Below are 14,195 nucleotides of genomic sequence, written 5' to 3'. Positions count from 1 at the left end.
GTGTTTCGTTTGTAGATGGTGCTCAGCAATGTGATTGTTGATATTACCATTTCTAGTTGCTCGTTTGTGGTCAGTCAGTCGTACGTTTAAGTTTCTGCCGGTCTCACCAATATAAGTGGCCTGGCAGTCGCAGCATTTGATCTTGTAAACTGTTCCCTGTCTGCGGTTAGGTTCGTCTTTGTCCTTTACTTTCGTCAGTAGTTGTTGCAAAGTGGTTATAGGTTTGTGAGCCACACGGATATTGTAGGGTTGTAGAATCCATGCGATAGTCTCAGAAGTGCCCCTTACGTAAGGTATAGTTACAGTAGTTACGGGAGTCGTGTCGTTGTTTGTGATGTTAGGTTCAGTGTTCTTGTAAGTGTTACGTCTAACAAAGTCCTTGTTGTAATTGTTCTTGTTGACGTTGTCTAAGTAGTTGTTTTCGTCTGCGAGTCTGTCAGGTGAGTCGCAAACCAGTTGAGCTCGCCTTGTCAAGGTCTGTATAGGTTCAAACCATTTACAATATTATTATTATTATTATTATTATTATTATTGTTTAGACCTGACTCAAACTTGACTTGTATTACAATTTAAATTTTATATGTTCAAGTGGGTTGTTTTTCAGTAGCAAGATTTAGGGCCAGGAATTTTTAGGATCTGTGAAATATGTATCCAAGCATTCTTGTTTTTACATCAGAAAATATTTGTAATGATTTCATTTACCATCTTGAACTGCACTCAGATCTCTTTTTTCCAAGTATGCCTGTGTCACTTTGAATAATACATCATTCTCATTCATTCACCAGGCTTAAAATATAGCATCACATTTATTTCATTGTGCATATGCCTCACACTGACATTCAAATCCTAGCAGTATGCAGGATGTTTGTCCCATGAACCTAGTTTAATGGCCTTAGCTCCCACGAGTCTCCTGTAGCTCAGTGGTAGAGCATCCAAACTAGTAATTGGAAGGTCTTAGGTTTGACTCCTGATAAGAGCACTCAGATTTCCTTTTTCCGAGTATGCCTGTGTCACTTTGAATAACACATAATTCTCATTGAACTGTACTGTATGCAAATGACCACGATTCTTCCTCATATAGTGGTTTTATTATTACAAGAGTTCATGTTGCACTAGTTGCACCATGAGTGTATCCCTGAATGACAACAGGCTGCCTAAATTACCTTATTAAACATTGCGACAGATGCATGACGGACAAACAGAGGTGGATTCATGAACTATATCACACTCTTTTGATGTTTTTTGCCCTAAAACGTTTTAGACTTTAAAATAAATTATCTATTTTTTTTAATTTTGTAACTGGAGAAAAATCATAGAATGGGAATTAAGATTTCCCTTGTTACTTCTCCTACCATGTACGTTTTCTTCTTTTCTTTTTTTTCTCTTTCGTATTCTTTTTGTGTACGACAAAGCATCCTAAAACTTTTTGAAAAATCTTATGGTCAATTTTAAGAGCATTTTGATGAAAATACCCCTGGTATTGTTGCTTTCAGCTCTTTAAAGCTTTGGTGTCTTTTGTCAGGGCTTTTGTTGTTTTGATTCTTCCACAACACCTGCTTTTGTACTTAGTGCAGTTTGGTTATCAAAATGATGGCCTTAATAGTCACATGTGTCCTTGTTCACTAAAAGCCAACATTTTTGTTTAATTAATTTTTTCCTTTATATACTTTGAAACCAGTTAAAGATAGTACGTTAGGTAAAGTAAGTCACAGCAGAGTAAGTCAAATTCAGGTTCCATTGCATCTTGGCAGGATATTGAATTTCCTTCTCAAAGAATACAGAGCTGTTGACTTTGGCCCCACTTACGATGTCTTTATTAGTGGTTATGTTTGTGCCAGTATTATTAAAACCTATGCTAAAAATAAACAAGTCACACACTTACCATTCCCAGTGTGTGTGTTGCATTTTATTTATCTGTTGGGTGTTGAATTTAATGTTTACCAGCAAAGGCTAGATTTGACAAGTTTTATTTGGCAGCTTTTTTTTGCCTTATGTGGATAACACAGTTTTGTCAGTTCTTTGACAAGAAGTGTATGGTAAAATGCCAACATGTTGTGAAGTTGTTTTAAAAGGACAGTGTCAGTTTGTGACCAGAGGGAAAAGAATATCTTAAGTAGCAAGGGCTATTGAAATCCAAAAAGAAGATTTGGGGGTAACCACTCACTTTTCAGAGATGATTAAGCAATGACAAAACAATAAATATGATTGTATGACGTTTTTTCCAAATAATTTGAAGCTATGTTAACTCTGAAAAATGTGTGATTACTTCTCATTTTGGATTTCAACAGCTCTTGCTAAGATTTTCCTTTTCCACATAGTCATAAACTGTGCAAATATACCTTTGAATTAGGAGGTACCGTCCTTAGAAAACAGAGTTTTTCAAGCTTTCCCAAGATTTGCAGAACGTATGTGCAGTAGCAAGAGGATCACTATCGACCTTATGTGTGAGCCAGGGGTTTGCTTCTGTATAAAATAATTATTATAATAATTTCATCGGGCATTGCGGCGTATTTTGCGGGCTAAAATGAAGAATTCAGCGGGCTAAAATATATTTTAGCCCGCTGCTCTGAGCCAATAAGAAAGAAGAAAAAAACGTAGCCAGCCAATCAGAATTGGAAGCCATTCAACTGGTCGCGCCGTTTTCTTGTTTGTTTGACTGGAAGCGCTGCCATCTGCAAAGAGATTGTTTTGAGCTACAAAATCGATGGAAAACCTAACGAAGAAGCAAATTCTCAGTCGTCTGAGCTAGATGAAGAGGACTTTAATACAGAAACTCGTGGGCGATGGGTGGAAATAATGCCTGTAGTAGCTCCACGGCCGGAGGCGAGGTGAATGTAACTTGTCTTCTTTGAGCGAAACCAGCTCAGTTAACTTGCACAATTAATTTTAACAGTCGTAAGAGACTATTTCTTTGCAGTTTACAAAATTCTGTTATTTTCCTTTCGAAAACTTAGAAGCAAAGATTCTTATGATAAAATTTGCGGTGTTCTACCAAAGTTTTAACTTTTTGTGACAACGAAAGCTTTTGTACAATAAAATAAACGCCGACGTGATTCCGGCAGCGTTCACAGAAGATATCGCGATCGCTTACTGTACTGTCTTTGATTCCTTTTGTGAATTCCCTCTCAAATTATTATAATAGTAATAGAGTTGATGTTCTTGGGTGTAAATATGTTTTTGGCCCTTCTCAGAACTCATTTTAGCCCTCGCCTGCGGCTCGGGCTAAAATGAGCCTGAGTCAGGCCAAAAACATATTTACGCCCGCGAACATCAACTCTATTGTTATATTATTGTGAGGCTTGTAAAAAACAAAATTTGATATTGAGTATTGAGACCTGTACACCACTTTGGATTAAAATGTTTTGTTAAAACATCCTGTGCGAAGGATTGTATAACAGAATTTGTGCTGATAGGATCATACGTCAGAAGCTGAGTAAAGTTGGCATTAGTCGTATTGCAATAATTGGTCAAGTTAGTGGTTCTTGTGGCTGCATCAGTTGGGGATTTTAGGGGTGTGGTTTGATTCACATCTTAGTGTAATGAGTCATAAGCAAGGCATGCCAATCGGGCTTTTTACTATTTACATAACATTTTGCTTTTTCACCTATAATAATATAAATAATACTAATATCCTGGAACCAAAAATTTCTCTTAAAAAAAGATACACAATAAAAATTTTCATTAGTAATAATTATCATCTGATCAGTAAAAGATGAAATTGTCATTGCATTGTTATTGACTAATGTAGCTGTTTACGTTTTGGTGTCCCAACTGTGCTTTTGTGTAAGTTGCAATGACTGCAGAATGCGTCTGCTAAACTGCTTTGTTGTACCCTGTGGTACGGTCATGTTACGCCCATCCTGTTTAACATACATTGGTTGCCTGTTAAGTTTAGATTAATTATAAATGTATTGCAAAGTTGCTGTACTTGCTTTTAAAGGGACACAGTCACCTGGTGCACATGCGCATTAGATACCACTTCTTAGCTGATTTGCATATCACACTTCATCACAAGTCTTGCGCTGAGAAGCGCATCCTTTGAAAAATCTAAACAAACCTTGTCGAGTCGAAGTATTTGCCAGTCAAAATTATTATAGTGATTATAGACCTAGTGTCATTTTAGAACACTCACTTTCTTGATACCATGGAGAATTTACTGATGGACTTGTTCAGGGAAAGTCAAATGTCAACGAATACCTCTGAAATCGAAGAATCATTTAATCGTTTATCTCGGTATCTGGTCGTGTGAAAAATTATGTTGGCTGTTTCTACGTTTCACAGTGTTTGCATGAGAAGCAAATTGAGTTCAAATATTAGAGAATATGTCAATTTTAAAACGCAGCGAATCGACTGAGCTGCAGTGTAGCAAAACGACTTTGTAGCGAAACTACGGTAAGCTTTATTTCTGCTTTCAATCATATATTTTGCTTTTATAATTTCGTTTCTACAACTTCTCCATTATCTAAATTAACCAAACCCATGTCGTTGCAAGAACGCTTGCTTGACCCGTAGAAAACAAGGTTCTACTGGAGGTTTTCCTTGTCGAGGAGATAATCGACTGTGTACGGAAGCTTGTCTTCGTCTGAGCTCCAAACCAAGCAGCCATGACGCATAGTTCGAATCGTTTACGAAGATTCCCACCGCACGAACCTTTCGCCAGGTTGAGAAAATGTAATTTTCCAAATATATATAATGGTGATTTGTTCTCCAATGTTTTTGATTGATTTCTCTCGTTATTTTAGTCAACGCAGGCGATTTCTTCCGCCCGGCGCCTTCACGTTTCCCACCTCTTCTTTTCATGTTCCGTTGGAGACGCGATCCATACTGTTTTTAACCAAATATGATAAAATAATATCAATTAGGATGAGCAAAAGCATACTCAGAAACAGGTTGCCAGTAAAAGATTGAAAATCCAATAAAACACTGGGAAGATTGAAGCGGATTTCTAGATGCCGACGCGTACTTTTGATTTCGGGTTGAGGTGGACGCTTTTCAAAATTGACAAAAACTAGCGTCCAGGTCAGCGCGGTCACAAAGGTGACTGTGTCCCTTTAAAGCCATATACATGTATGGTCCGTAACTTAGTTACTGTTAAAGAAATGATCATGTTACAGTCTTCAATCTAATGATGGAATACTGTTATCACTGCCTAGAGGCAAAGTGAAAAACAGAAACAAGGGGTTTGTGCATTCACCGTGGCTGCGCCAAAGGTCTGGAACGATCTGCCGCTAGACATTTGTGATGAACTCAGTTTTACCTCATTTAAGTGTCTTTTGAAAACATATCATTTCAAAGTAGCTTTTAATTTACTCAGTTTGATGTTTTAATCCTGTTATCTGTAATTTTAAGGTTTGTAGATTGTAATCTTACGAACATTTTACATTTTAAGGCTTTTAGATTTTTCTTGTATATATTTTATAGTTTGTAGTCTGTGATGCGCATCCGATTATATCCCATATGGAGGATAGTACAATTTTAATGTTCTATTATTATTTTACCATTAATTATTATGTATGACTCATTTATAAAAGATAATTAAAAACTTTTTTTTTTTCTACCTGATCCTGTTAACAGTGTAGCGAAACAGAGTGTTACGCTTATGAGAGTCAAAGTTAAGCACAAAAACACGAGCTTTCAGTATAATTTAAGTGTCTCGGACTGTTAAGTGACGGATGGTAGCTAGATGTCTGTCTTGTGATGAATGATGGTCATGTGCTAGGCTTTGATCTTGATATGTTATCTATACTTTGTTTCATTTAATCCAAATTATACAGAACTGAATGCACTGTCTGTGCTTGGGATTGCTTTTAGTCTACTTAATATTAATTATTGCTGTCTGTAGTTCTCTTTTTTGTAAAATGGAACATGTAAAGGCAAAACTACTTTGTGAGGTCTTATATAATCTGTTCCTAGTTAGAGGAATTCAAAGTTGAAAAAAAAAAATCAGCCTAGGATGCAAGGATCTGTCCCTTTATTGTCAATATAAAATGTTTTTAGATACTCAATATATACATGAAAGAGAAATTTGTGAATGCCTTATCTTCCTGTATTTAATAGATTAACAGCACTAAGCAGGTGTTTTGATGTGAGCCCCCAAATAACCTTGTCATGGAAAAAATTTTCATGAATATTGTAATCTTTGCTGCATGATAAAACTTCCAATCAAGATTTGAGGTTTGATAAAATTAATTTTAGTTGGAAATGTTTTGGCTGATTTCTTGTTTCTTTTAAGCAGCTGATAACTGTGTAAGTGGCATTGTCTTAATAACGATGCCAGTCTGTTTTTTAAGGCTGCCTTTTATTTTAATGTGATAACCAGTAATTGAAAAGTGTTGTATTTGTTGATGGTCTCCTCCTGCCATCTACCATCCATTGTGGTGAAGTTTTTTTTTTTTTTTTGAAGTCATGTATAATTTATTACATGCACAAACTTTTTAATTTTCTCTTTCTAAAATTGGCCAAAAGGTAGAATTTCATTTTAGTGTAAACAGCATTTCACAGAGTTAACCAACATGAGGCTGGCATAAAAACAAGAAATATTCTATCTTTGTAAATTTCATATATCGATTTGTTTTTTTGCCTTGTCAGTTGATTTTATCAGAAAAATATGCCAAACTAATAATTATTACTTTTGGTGTTTACAATATTTTATTAAAGTCTGGCTGGGTTGAAAATTTTTATCATGACGAGAAAGAAACTGATCCTGAAATGGGAGAAAATGTGAAATGAGCTAAAGCTTTTAATAACAGAAAAAAGGGAGAATTTTATAAAAGTTTATTTTTCTGCCTTTTAATAAGCAAACCTTTAAGGTTTTGTAAAGATCAAAGATTAATTAATGATGCTGTAAAATTGCAGGAGGTGCACAATCTATTTCTTTATAGTGTACGATAATTGTAGAACTGGCCATGTACATGTACAAGAAGGACAAAAAATATCTAATAATTTTTTTCTTTTTAACATTAAATTTTGAATATGTGCACCCACTAACTTCCTGTCAGCTAGTGGCCATCTTGGATTTTAAATTATGGAAATTATGAAATGTCACACTACAGTGTTCAAAATTTATTCTTAACCTTTTAGTCTCTATCACTGCTAATTAAAATCAAAGGCTCCTGTGAGCCAACTCGTGAATGCAGATGACACATAGTAATTGCAATTTAGACGGCTACGGAAACTTCCTCAAAAGCTAAAAGAAATTATATCTTTGCCCGATTATGTAACGAAAAATGACCATTCTTGTACTATTAAAATGATTGTCAAATTATTCTGTACAGATTGAATAAGCCGATTATTCTGATGCGCCGATTAAAAAATATCACGTGTTTTTTTTATTCAAAGTTTATAGGAGCACGCCATGTGCAGCTACGTCATGCAAATTCGTGTGATAGTCCGCGGCTACTGGATTTCGCGATCGGGCTAGTGGATTCTAACCATCACTTGCCCGATGGGCAAGCGAAGTTTTTTTGGGAATTAAAATTACAAAATTACTGTAGGGCAAGCCGATCTCACAAAGGGAAATATGTTCAACAAAGTATCGCATTACGATTCATGCCCGACATAAATGCGTGAAATTTTTCCTTTGGAGTTCAGTCCACGCAATCCTCAAGTAAAAATAATGAACTATGACAAGCTCTTGCTAAATAAGAATTATTTATCGACCGCGTCCTTTTGCTTTCCCATAAATTACCAGTTGTAAATTTCGAAAAAGAAACATTTTTTCCCTTTGAAACCTCTATGAAAGCTGACAAGATCTTAAAAGTGTTCATTTCACCAGAAATTTGCATAATTTTGTTTACGACGTCAATGATGCGTGACATGGCACGTTCCGCTTTCGCGTGAAAACTGACAAATTAAATCATTTTTTAATTAAATTATTTTTAAATTAAATTATTTTTAATTCTTGAAAGAAACCGCACTTCGTAGAAAAAAACGAAAAAATCCTATAACTGCTCAGATTCAACGAAAAATCCCCATTCTTACACTAAAATGATTGTCAAATTATTCTCTACAGAATGAATGAGAGAATTCTGACGCGTCGTGAAACAAATTTTCACGTTTTTTTTTTTTTCCACTAATTGAGTTTACGACCCCGGACTTTCTGAAAAACTGAAAAAACTTGAAACTTTGCTCAGATTGAACGAAAAATCGCCATTCTTGCACTAAATGATCGTCAAATTATTCTCTACATATTGAATAAGAATTTCCTGATGCGCCATGAACAACAAATGTTCGCGTGTTTTTTTCCACTAATTGAATTTAAAACTCATTCACTGCGCACGCCCGAAAGTTAACGACAAAACCGACTGATCGACCGACCAAGTCGAGAGTCAGCTATCGCTATAACTCGTTCATTGCGCATGCGCGCATTCACGAGTTAAAAAGTGTTAATGTCACTATTCCACATTTCCTTTTAATATTGTTTTAGAAAGCATGCAGCTAGAAAAAAGTTTTTAAAAGACAACTGAAATAACATCCCACTCAAGTACATGCATCTGTACCTACACAACTGCTTTTCAATGTTCCTTGTCAAGATTCTCACAACACTAGTTTAATTTTTTCTTCGTAGATCTTATCTTTTTTCTTGATCCATTTTGACCTCATCCCCATCCTCCACAAGAATTGCTACTGAAATTTCTCAAGATGTTCATGAATTCAAAATGTACTTTCTTATAATCATTCAAATCTTAGGTTACCAAGCTTATTAAATAAGCTGCCATCATGGATTTCACAAAAAAACAATAAAATTTAAATTTGATGATGATGATGACAACATTTTCGTCATGTGTTGTTCCATCCGTACCCCTACTGTGAAAAGTTTTTTCAGTTCCCCGCCTCCCCCTACTTCTCTGACAATTCCAATTTAATTTTTACTTTTCTTAAGTTACTAATTTTGAATTTTGAGCCCCCCTCCCCCTTGGAATGACCTCCTGTTGGGTGAGTTGGTTGGGTTGATGGGTAAAAGTGAACCACATAATTTAATTATTGTCCAGTGGATTATACAGAAGGAATGGTTTATTCCAACTGTTTTTGACATGCATGATAAAACAACTTCTGTTACTAGGGTAGGTTTTTGATCCTTACTTAGGTGGCATGTTACAGATGATCATTGGAATTTTGTTTAATATATTTCTAAAAAAATAAGGCCAAAAATGTGTGTAGTAAGAGGTTAGGTTAGGTAACAACTGCATGGCCTTCAAAAAAAACAGTTTTGATACTCGTCACCAATAGATGAGTGTGGAGATGGTGCCTGCAAGGTCTCTGGGGAGCCGCAAGAACATGTGAAGGGTAACCATGACAACCCTGTGAGCAGCAACCACTCAGGCACTGTCACACTGAATACTCAGTGGAATACTCGATACTTACCACTACTTACCTAGAAGGAGGGGAGGGACGGGAGCAAAGCTTTTTTCTGCAACTGTACACACAGCACAACACGAGCAAAATGGTTGACATCAACAGGGGAGCTGTAAATTTACTGAGGCCCTGCAAAACCCTTGGACCGCCCTGCCTAAATTAAAAGAGTAGACCACTAGACCACTGGCCAGCATTGTCTTGAGTTTAACCTTGCCTAAATTATATTTAGCCCCATAAAAAGACATCCATCGTGTTTTAAGCAAACATGGTTGGTAGATACTGGTCTTATTAGTGTATTATTCTTTTCAGTTTCTATTGACATGGTAAAAGAGATCCGTTGTGGCAAGAACACTGATGTCTTCCGTGAGATGGACAGAGATGATTTCCAAGAAGACTGCGCATTTTCTATCATTTACAGTGACAGTTTTGAGACATTAAATCTTGTCGCCTACTCACCAGATGAGGCAAATATTTGGGTTACAGGGCTGAGGTGTCTCCTAGACTCAGAGAAAGGTGATGTGATAATTTAGACTTAAATTTGTTATGATCCAAGTCTTGTCCATTCAGAAAACTTGGATCATGTATAGAGTAGAACAACTACTAACAGTTCTATCAACTCTAGGGGAACTTGTTTTCCTTTGGTACTGTTTATGGTACCACAGATCCTCAAAGAAGGGCGTGAAGTGCCTATGTCAAATTAGGATAAGGCAGGGGGGTGCTTATCCTAGGTTGGTTGGGGGGGCACCTATTTAATTTTCCCCTGTGTTATGATGATGTAGTCAAGAGCATTTCAACTTTGATTCTGAATTACTAACGATTGTACAAAGTTACGACATATGAAAATTATAGCAGATTAATAATTGTAATATTCCTGAACTGATAAGAGCTTTATATTTGCTATAGTTTTCTTTCACTTGCATTCCTTCAGTAATCATTCAATATTAATGTTCCTGTTTTTTTTACTATTGTAAATGAACAGCAAGCAGTCCTGTGGAAAATAGACAACAGATGCGGGACAGATATCCTTTGAAGCTGGATTCTTTGTAGAGGCTTATAGTTAAAAGTAATCAATAATAACATTGAATGTTGTTGTTCTATGAATCACCATTTAATTTCCATTTTGTACAGTTTTGTCTCACAATTCCATGTTTCTCAGTTATGTTGAAGTTAATCTAAATAAAAGGCTTTTTATGATATAATTTGAGTATTGGTATTCCACATTACAATGTTCCTTTCTGTTGAGGATTCTTACCGAAGAATCGTAGATCTTGCCCAACTCATAACCTAAGTGGTTACGTCATTGGGTACCACCATCTCTTCTGGGTTGATAAAAGTACCTATAATATATGGTTGTACAAGGTAACAATTAATTGTATTACTAGCCCTGTGTTCAAGGTTGTCTGGTTTATACAGGTTTGTCATTAAAAGGTTCTGTATTCCTTAATGTTGATCACATGGCTGAAGGAACAGTTCATTTTAGCTGACAATGGAGGAAAAGGAAGGTTGAATGAAAAGGAAGTATTGTCAGTGGTGCGGCAACTCAATGAGCAAATACCAGAAAGTGTCATTAAACAGAGATTTAAGGTTGGTGACAATTTATTTTTCTATACTTTTATTAAAAATCATTCCATTCAATAAGAATTATTCTTTCCTGTTCAGGAGGAGTTCATGTAGTTATTGTGCTGTTTGTTGAGCTTTATATAACACAGATTGCTGTTAATCTTCTTTTGTAGCAAAAACAACTTGTTTTTGCTTGCATTAATTGAGTGCACTAACCATACAGAAACCCTGTTGGTATTTGTTGTCTTCATTTTTCAACTTAACATGTACCTGTAGCTTTTCTCTTGTGTACAATTATTGTCATTCATTTGGTGAAAATTGAAACTTGTTCCTATTTCTTGTAGGAAGCAGTTGCAGTGAGTCCAAACTCACAAAAGAATAGTTTATCTAGGGAGGAGTTTCTTTCCTTTTACAAGGAACTCACCACAAGACCTGAAGTCTACTTTCTCTTAGCAAGGTGAGTTGGTATTGATGGCAGTTTAAAAGACGGTATATAATTATTGTTGTTCAAGTTGGGGGTGGAAGGGGGGAGTGTAGTTGTGCCAAGGTTCGAGAGAGGTGGTGGAGGAATAATCTAAGATGTTGATCATTTATTTAAGGTTAAAATATGTTCATAGAATCATCATCTTATAGTTTTTTGTTGTTGTTACAACTGAGTGTTGGTCATATTGTGAATTTGTAACATACCTGTGAAGGATGAATAAATGATTATGAAATCATATGCAAAACCATAAATATTTGACGGCAGATGAAAAGGCTTTCTTACTGTGAGGGTCTTTCTTCTAATTAAAAATGTTGTGTTTACCTTTCAGCAATATCTCTTTAGCCTGTACTGATTTGTAAAAGTAACCAAGCATTTATTTGCCAAATGAGATTTACGTGTTTTGTCTCTGCTTTAGGTACTCAAGCACTAGTGATTATTTAACAACTGATGATCTACTGCTTTTTCTGGAAGCTGAACAAGGGGTATGAAATGTGCAGAAGTTGTATTACTATGAATATTATAATGCGTACTCTGTACTACGTAATAGTACTTACACACCTGTAATTTCTGTTGGCATAACTTAGAGTCTTCAGAAAATGATTATTTGTAATAGTGAATGTCATCAAACATTTGTTTTGTCTCCGTGTTTTAAAAACAATATTACATTCAGATTCTCTTCTTCTTTTCTTACTCCTGTAGCTCTCTAGAGTTGGCAAAGAGCATTGTCTGGAAATAATCAAAAGATGCGAGCCCACAGAAGAGGGCAGAAAATTAAAATGTTTAGGAATAGATGGTAAGTAATAAGTAGATGGGACTTCAGTATATTTCCTAAATTCATAATTTTTATTATTTTATAAACTTGCATTGGAATGCCAGTCTTTGCTACTGACTGTCACTGATGCCATATCAAAGGGCTGTACTGTTAAAAAAAAACTATATTAGGACTGCTGAAGCTACAACAGGGAGGTGTATCATTTGTGAAAATAGTATTGATAATCTCATCAAGGTAAATACCTTCAGTTGCAAAAAGATATCTTTCAGAAGTGGTTGTCAACATCCTGTCATATCGTGTGAATGTCTTATGTCTAGTTTAACTTAGTAGTTTTGCGTAGCATTAGACCACCAGTCATCTTACTTCACAAAGACACTCTGCTCATGACGAAACCCCAGCCAGACCAACACTCAGGGTCTTTAAATAACTGAGGAGAAAGTGCCGCCTTCGTAATGACATCTGCAAATGGTTAGACTTTCTAGTCTTCTCAGATAAGGAAGATAAACTGTAGGCTCCGTCTCACAACACTTCAATGTTCATAACCCTGTGGGACGTTAAAGAACCCAGACAATAATCAGAAGAATAGGGCATGGAGTTCCCAGTGTGCTGGTCTGGTCTTTGTGCTGTTTCATGATTTCATGGGTTGGGTGGGTAGGATGAGGTCGCTAATGGACATATGCTGATGTAAACCGTATTTGAATATATATATATATATGAATAGAAAATGCGGTATATAAATGCATTACCATTACCGTTGCCTTAAGTTTGATCCTGAAACTATCTTTGGTCAACTTATAGGTCTAACTTATCAGCATTGTGTTACAGACACCATTTGAACTGCGGTTTCTAGGGTTCCTATTATAATGGAAACTAGCTGTTTCATGCAATGTGCCTTTGGGTAGAAAACATGTAAACATAATAAATTTTAAATAATTGTAACAAATTAGATTGCTTTTTATTTTTGTCTGTTTGCAGGATTCACTCAATATTTATTAGAAGATGATTGTCATATCTTTGACAGTGAGCATGAAACTGTCTGTCAAGACATGACACATCCGCTTTCTCATTACTTCATTGCGTCTTCACATAACACGTGAGTTCATTTTTTCTACAGTTTATCCTCAGGATTAACAAGTTGTGTTCATTTGTTGTAGATTTATTGAATGAGAGTGGATGGGTCAATCAAGTCATCAACTGGATATTTTTTTTTTGATTGGCTATCAACTGAAGGCCATCTGATTGATTGATTGATTGATTGATTGTGGATTGGTTGATGGTTTGATTGGTTGGTTGGTTGATTGATTGAATGATTGATTGGTTGATTGACCTACTTACTTACTGACTAATTGATTATTTAATAATTGATTGATTGGTTGGTTGGTTGATTGAATGACCTACTGACTGATTGATTGGGTGATTGACTGACTAACTGAATGATTGATTTGTTGATTGGTTGATTTATTGATTGACCATTTAATAATTTAATTGGTTGTTTGATTGATTGGTTGATTGACTGACTGACTGACTGTCTTACATGATTGATTGACTGACTGATTGATTGGTTGATTGACTGACTGACTGATTGATTGGTTGATTGATTTATTGATTGAATGATTGATTGGGTAATCATTCAAACTGATTTGTTTGCAGGTACTTATTAGAAAATCAACTCAGTGGACCTTCAAGTGTCTCAGCTTATATAGATGTGCTTAAAAAAGGCTGTAAATGTGTAGAATGTAAGTACATTTTGGATTTGCAATGTGAAAGTTAGGTAACCTTTTCTTTTTGTCAAGACTTACCCCAAATTAATGAGTATGAGAGTATTTTGTTGAGGGCAATGCACTGGTAACTGCTTCTCTATGCTGTCAACACTGCTTCTCTCCACTTGGATGAATGATAAAATGGTGAATATGTCTGGTGAGTTTGGGAGGGGAGGGAGAGGCTGGTACCCTCTTCTTCCCCCCTCTCCCCAATCTCATCACCACCACTTGTGAGTTTGGAAGGAAATCCCCAGATGCTGGGAGT

At 35.8% G+C, this 14,195-nt stretch overlaps 1 protein-coding gene across 1 annotated transcript in view; it reads left to right on the top strand.

Annotated features, from left to right (window-relative positions):
* Positions 1–14,195, top strand: part of LOC146456735 (inactive phospholipase C-like protein 1) — a 37,763-nt gene that overhangs the window by 3,470 nt on the left and 20,098 nt on the right. The window contains exons 3-10 of the mRNA XM_085093015.1: positions 9,664–9,867; positions 10,334–10,375; positions 10,811–10,938; positions 11,259–11,371; positions 11,814–11,880; positions 12,098–12,191; positions 13,146–13,263; positions 13,821–13,906. Of these exons, the coding sequence (XP_084949141.1) occupies positions 9,664–9,867; positions 10,334–10,375; positions 10,811–10,938; positions 11,259–11,371; positions 11,814–11,880; positions 12,098–12,191; positions 13,146–13,263; positions 13,821–13,906 (852 nt within the window). The remainder of the gene's footprint in view (positions 1–9,663; positions 9,868–10,333; positions 10,376–10,810; positions 10,939–11,258; positions 11,372–11,813; positions 11,881–12,097; positions 12,192–13,145; positions 13,264–13,820; positions 13,907–14,195) is intronic.

Source organism: Pavona decussata, unplaced genomic scaffold (genome assembly GCF_977016875.1).
Source record: "Pavona decussata unplaced genomic scaffold, jaPavDecu1.1 SCAFFOLD_254, whole genome shotgun sequence".
Lineage (NCBI taxonomy): Eukaryota > Metazoa > Cnidaria > Anthozoa > Scleractinia > Agariciidae > Pavona > Pavona decussata.
This window is presented reverse-complemented; position numbering and strand designations above follow the sequence as displayed.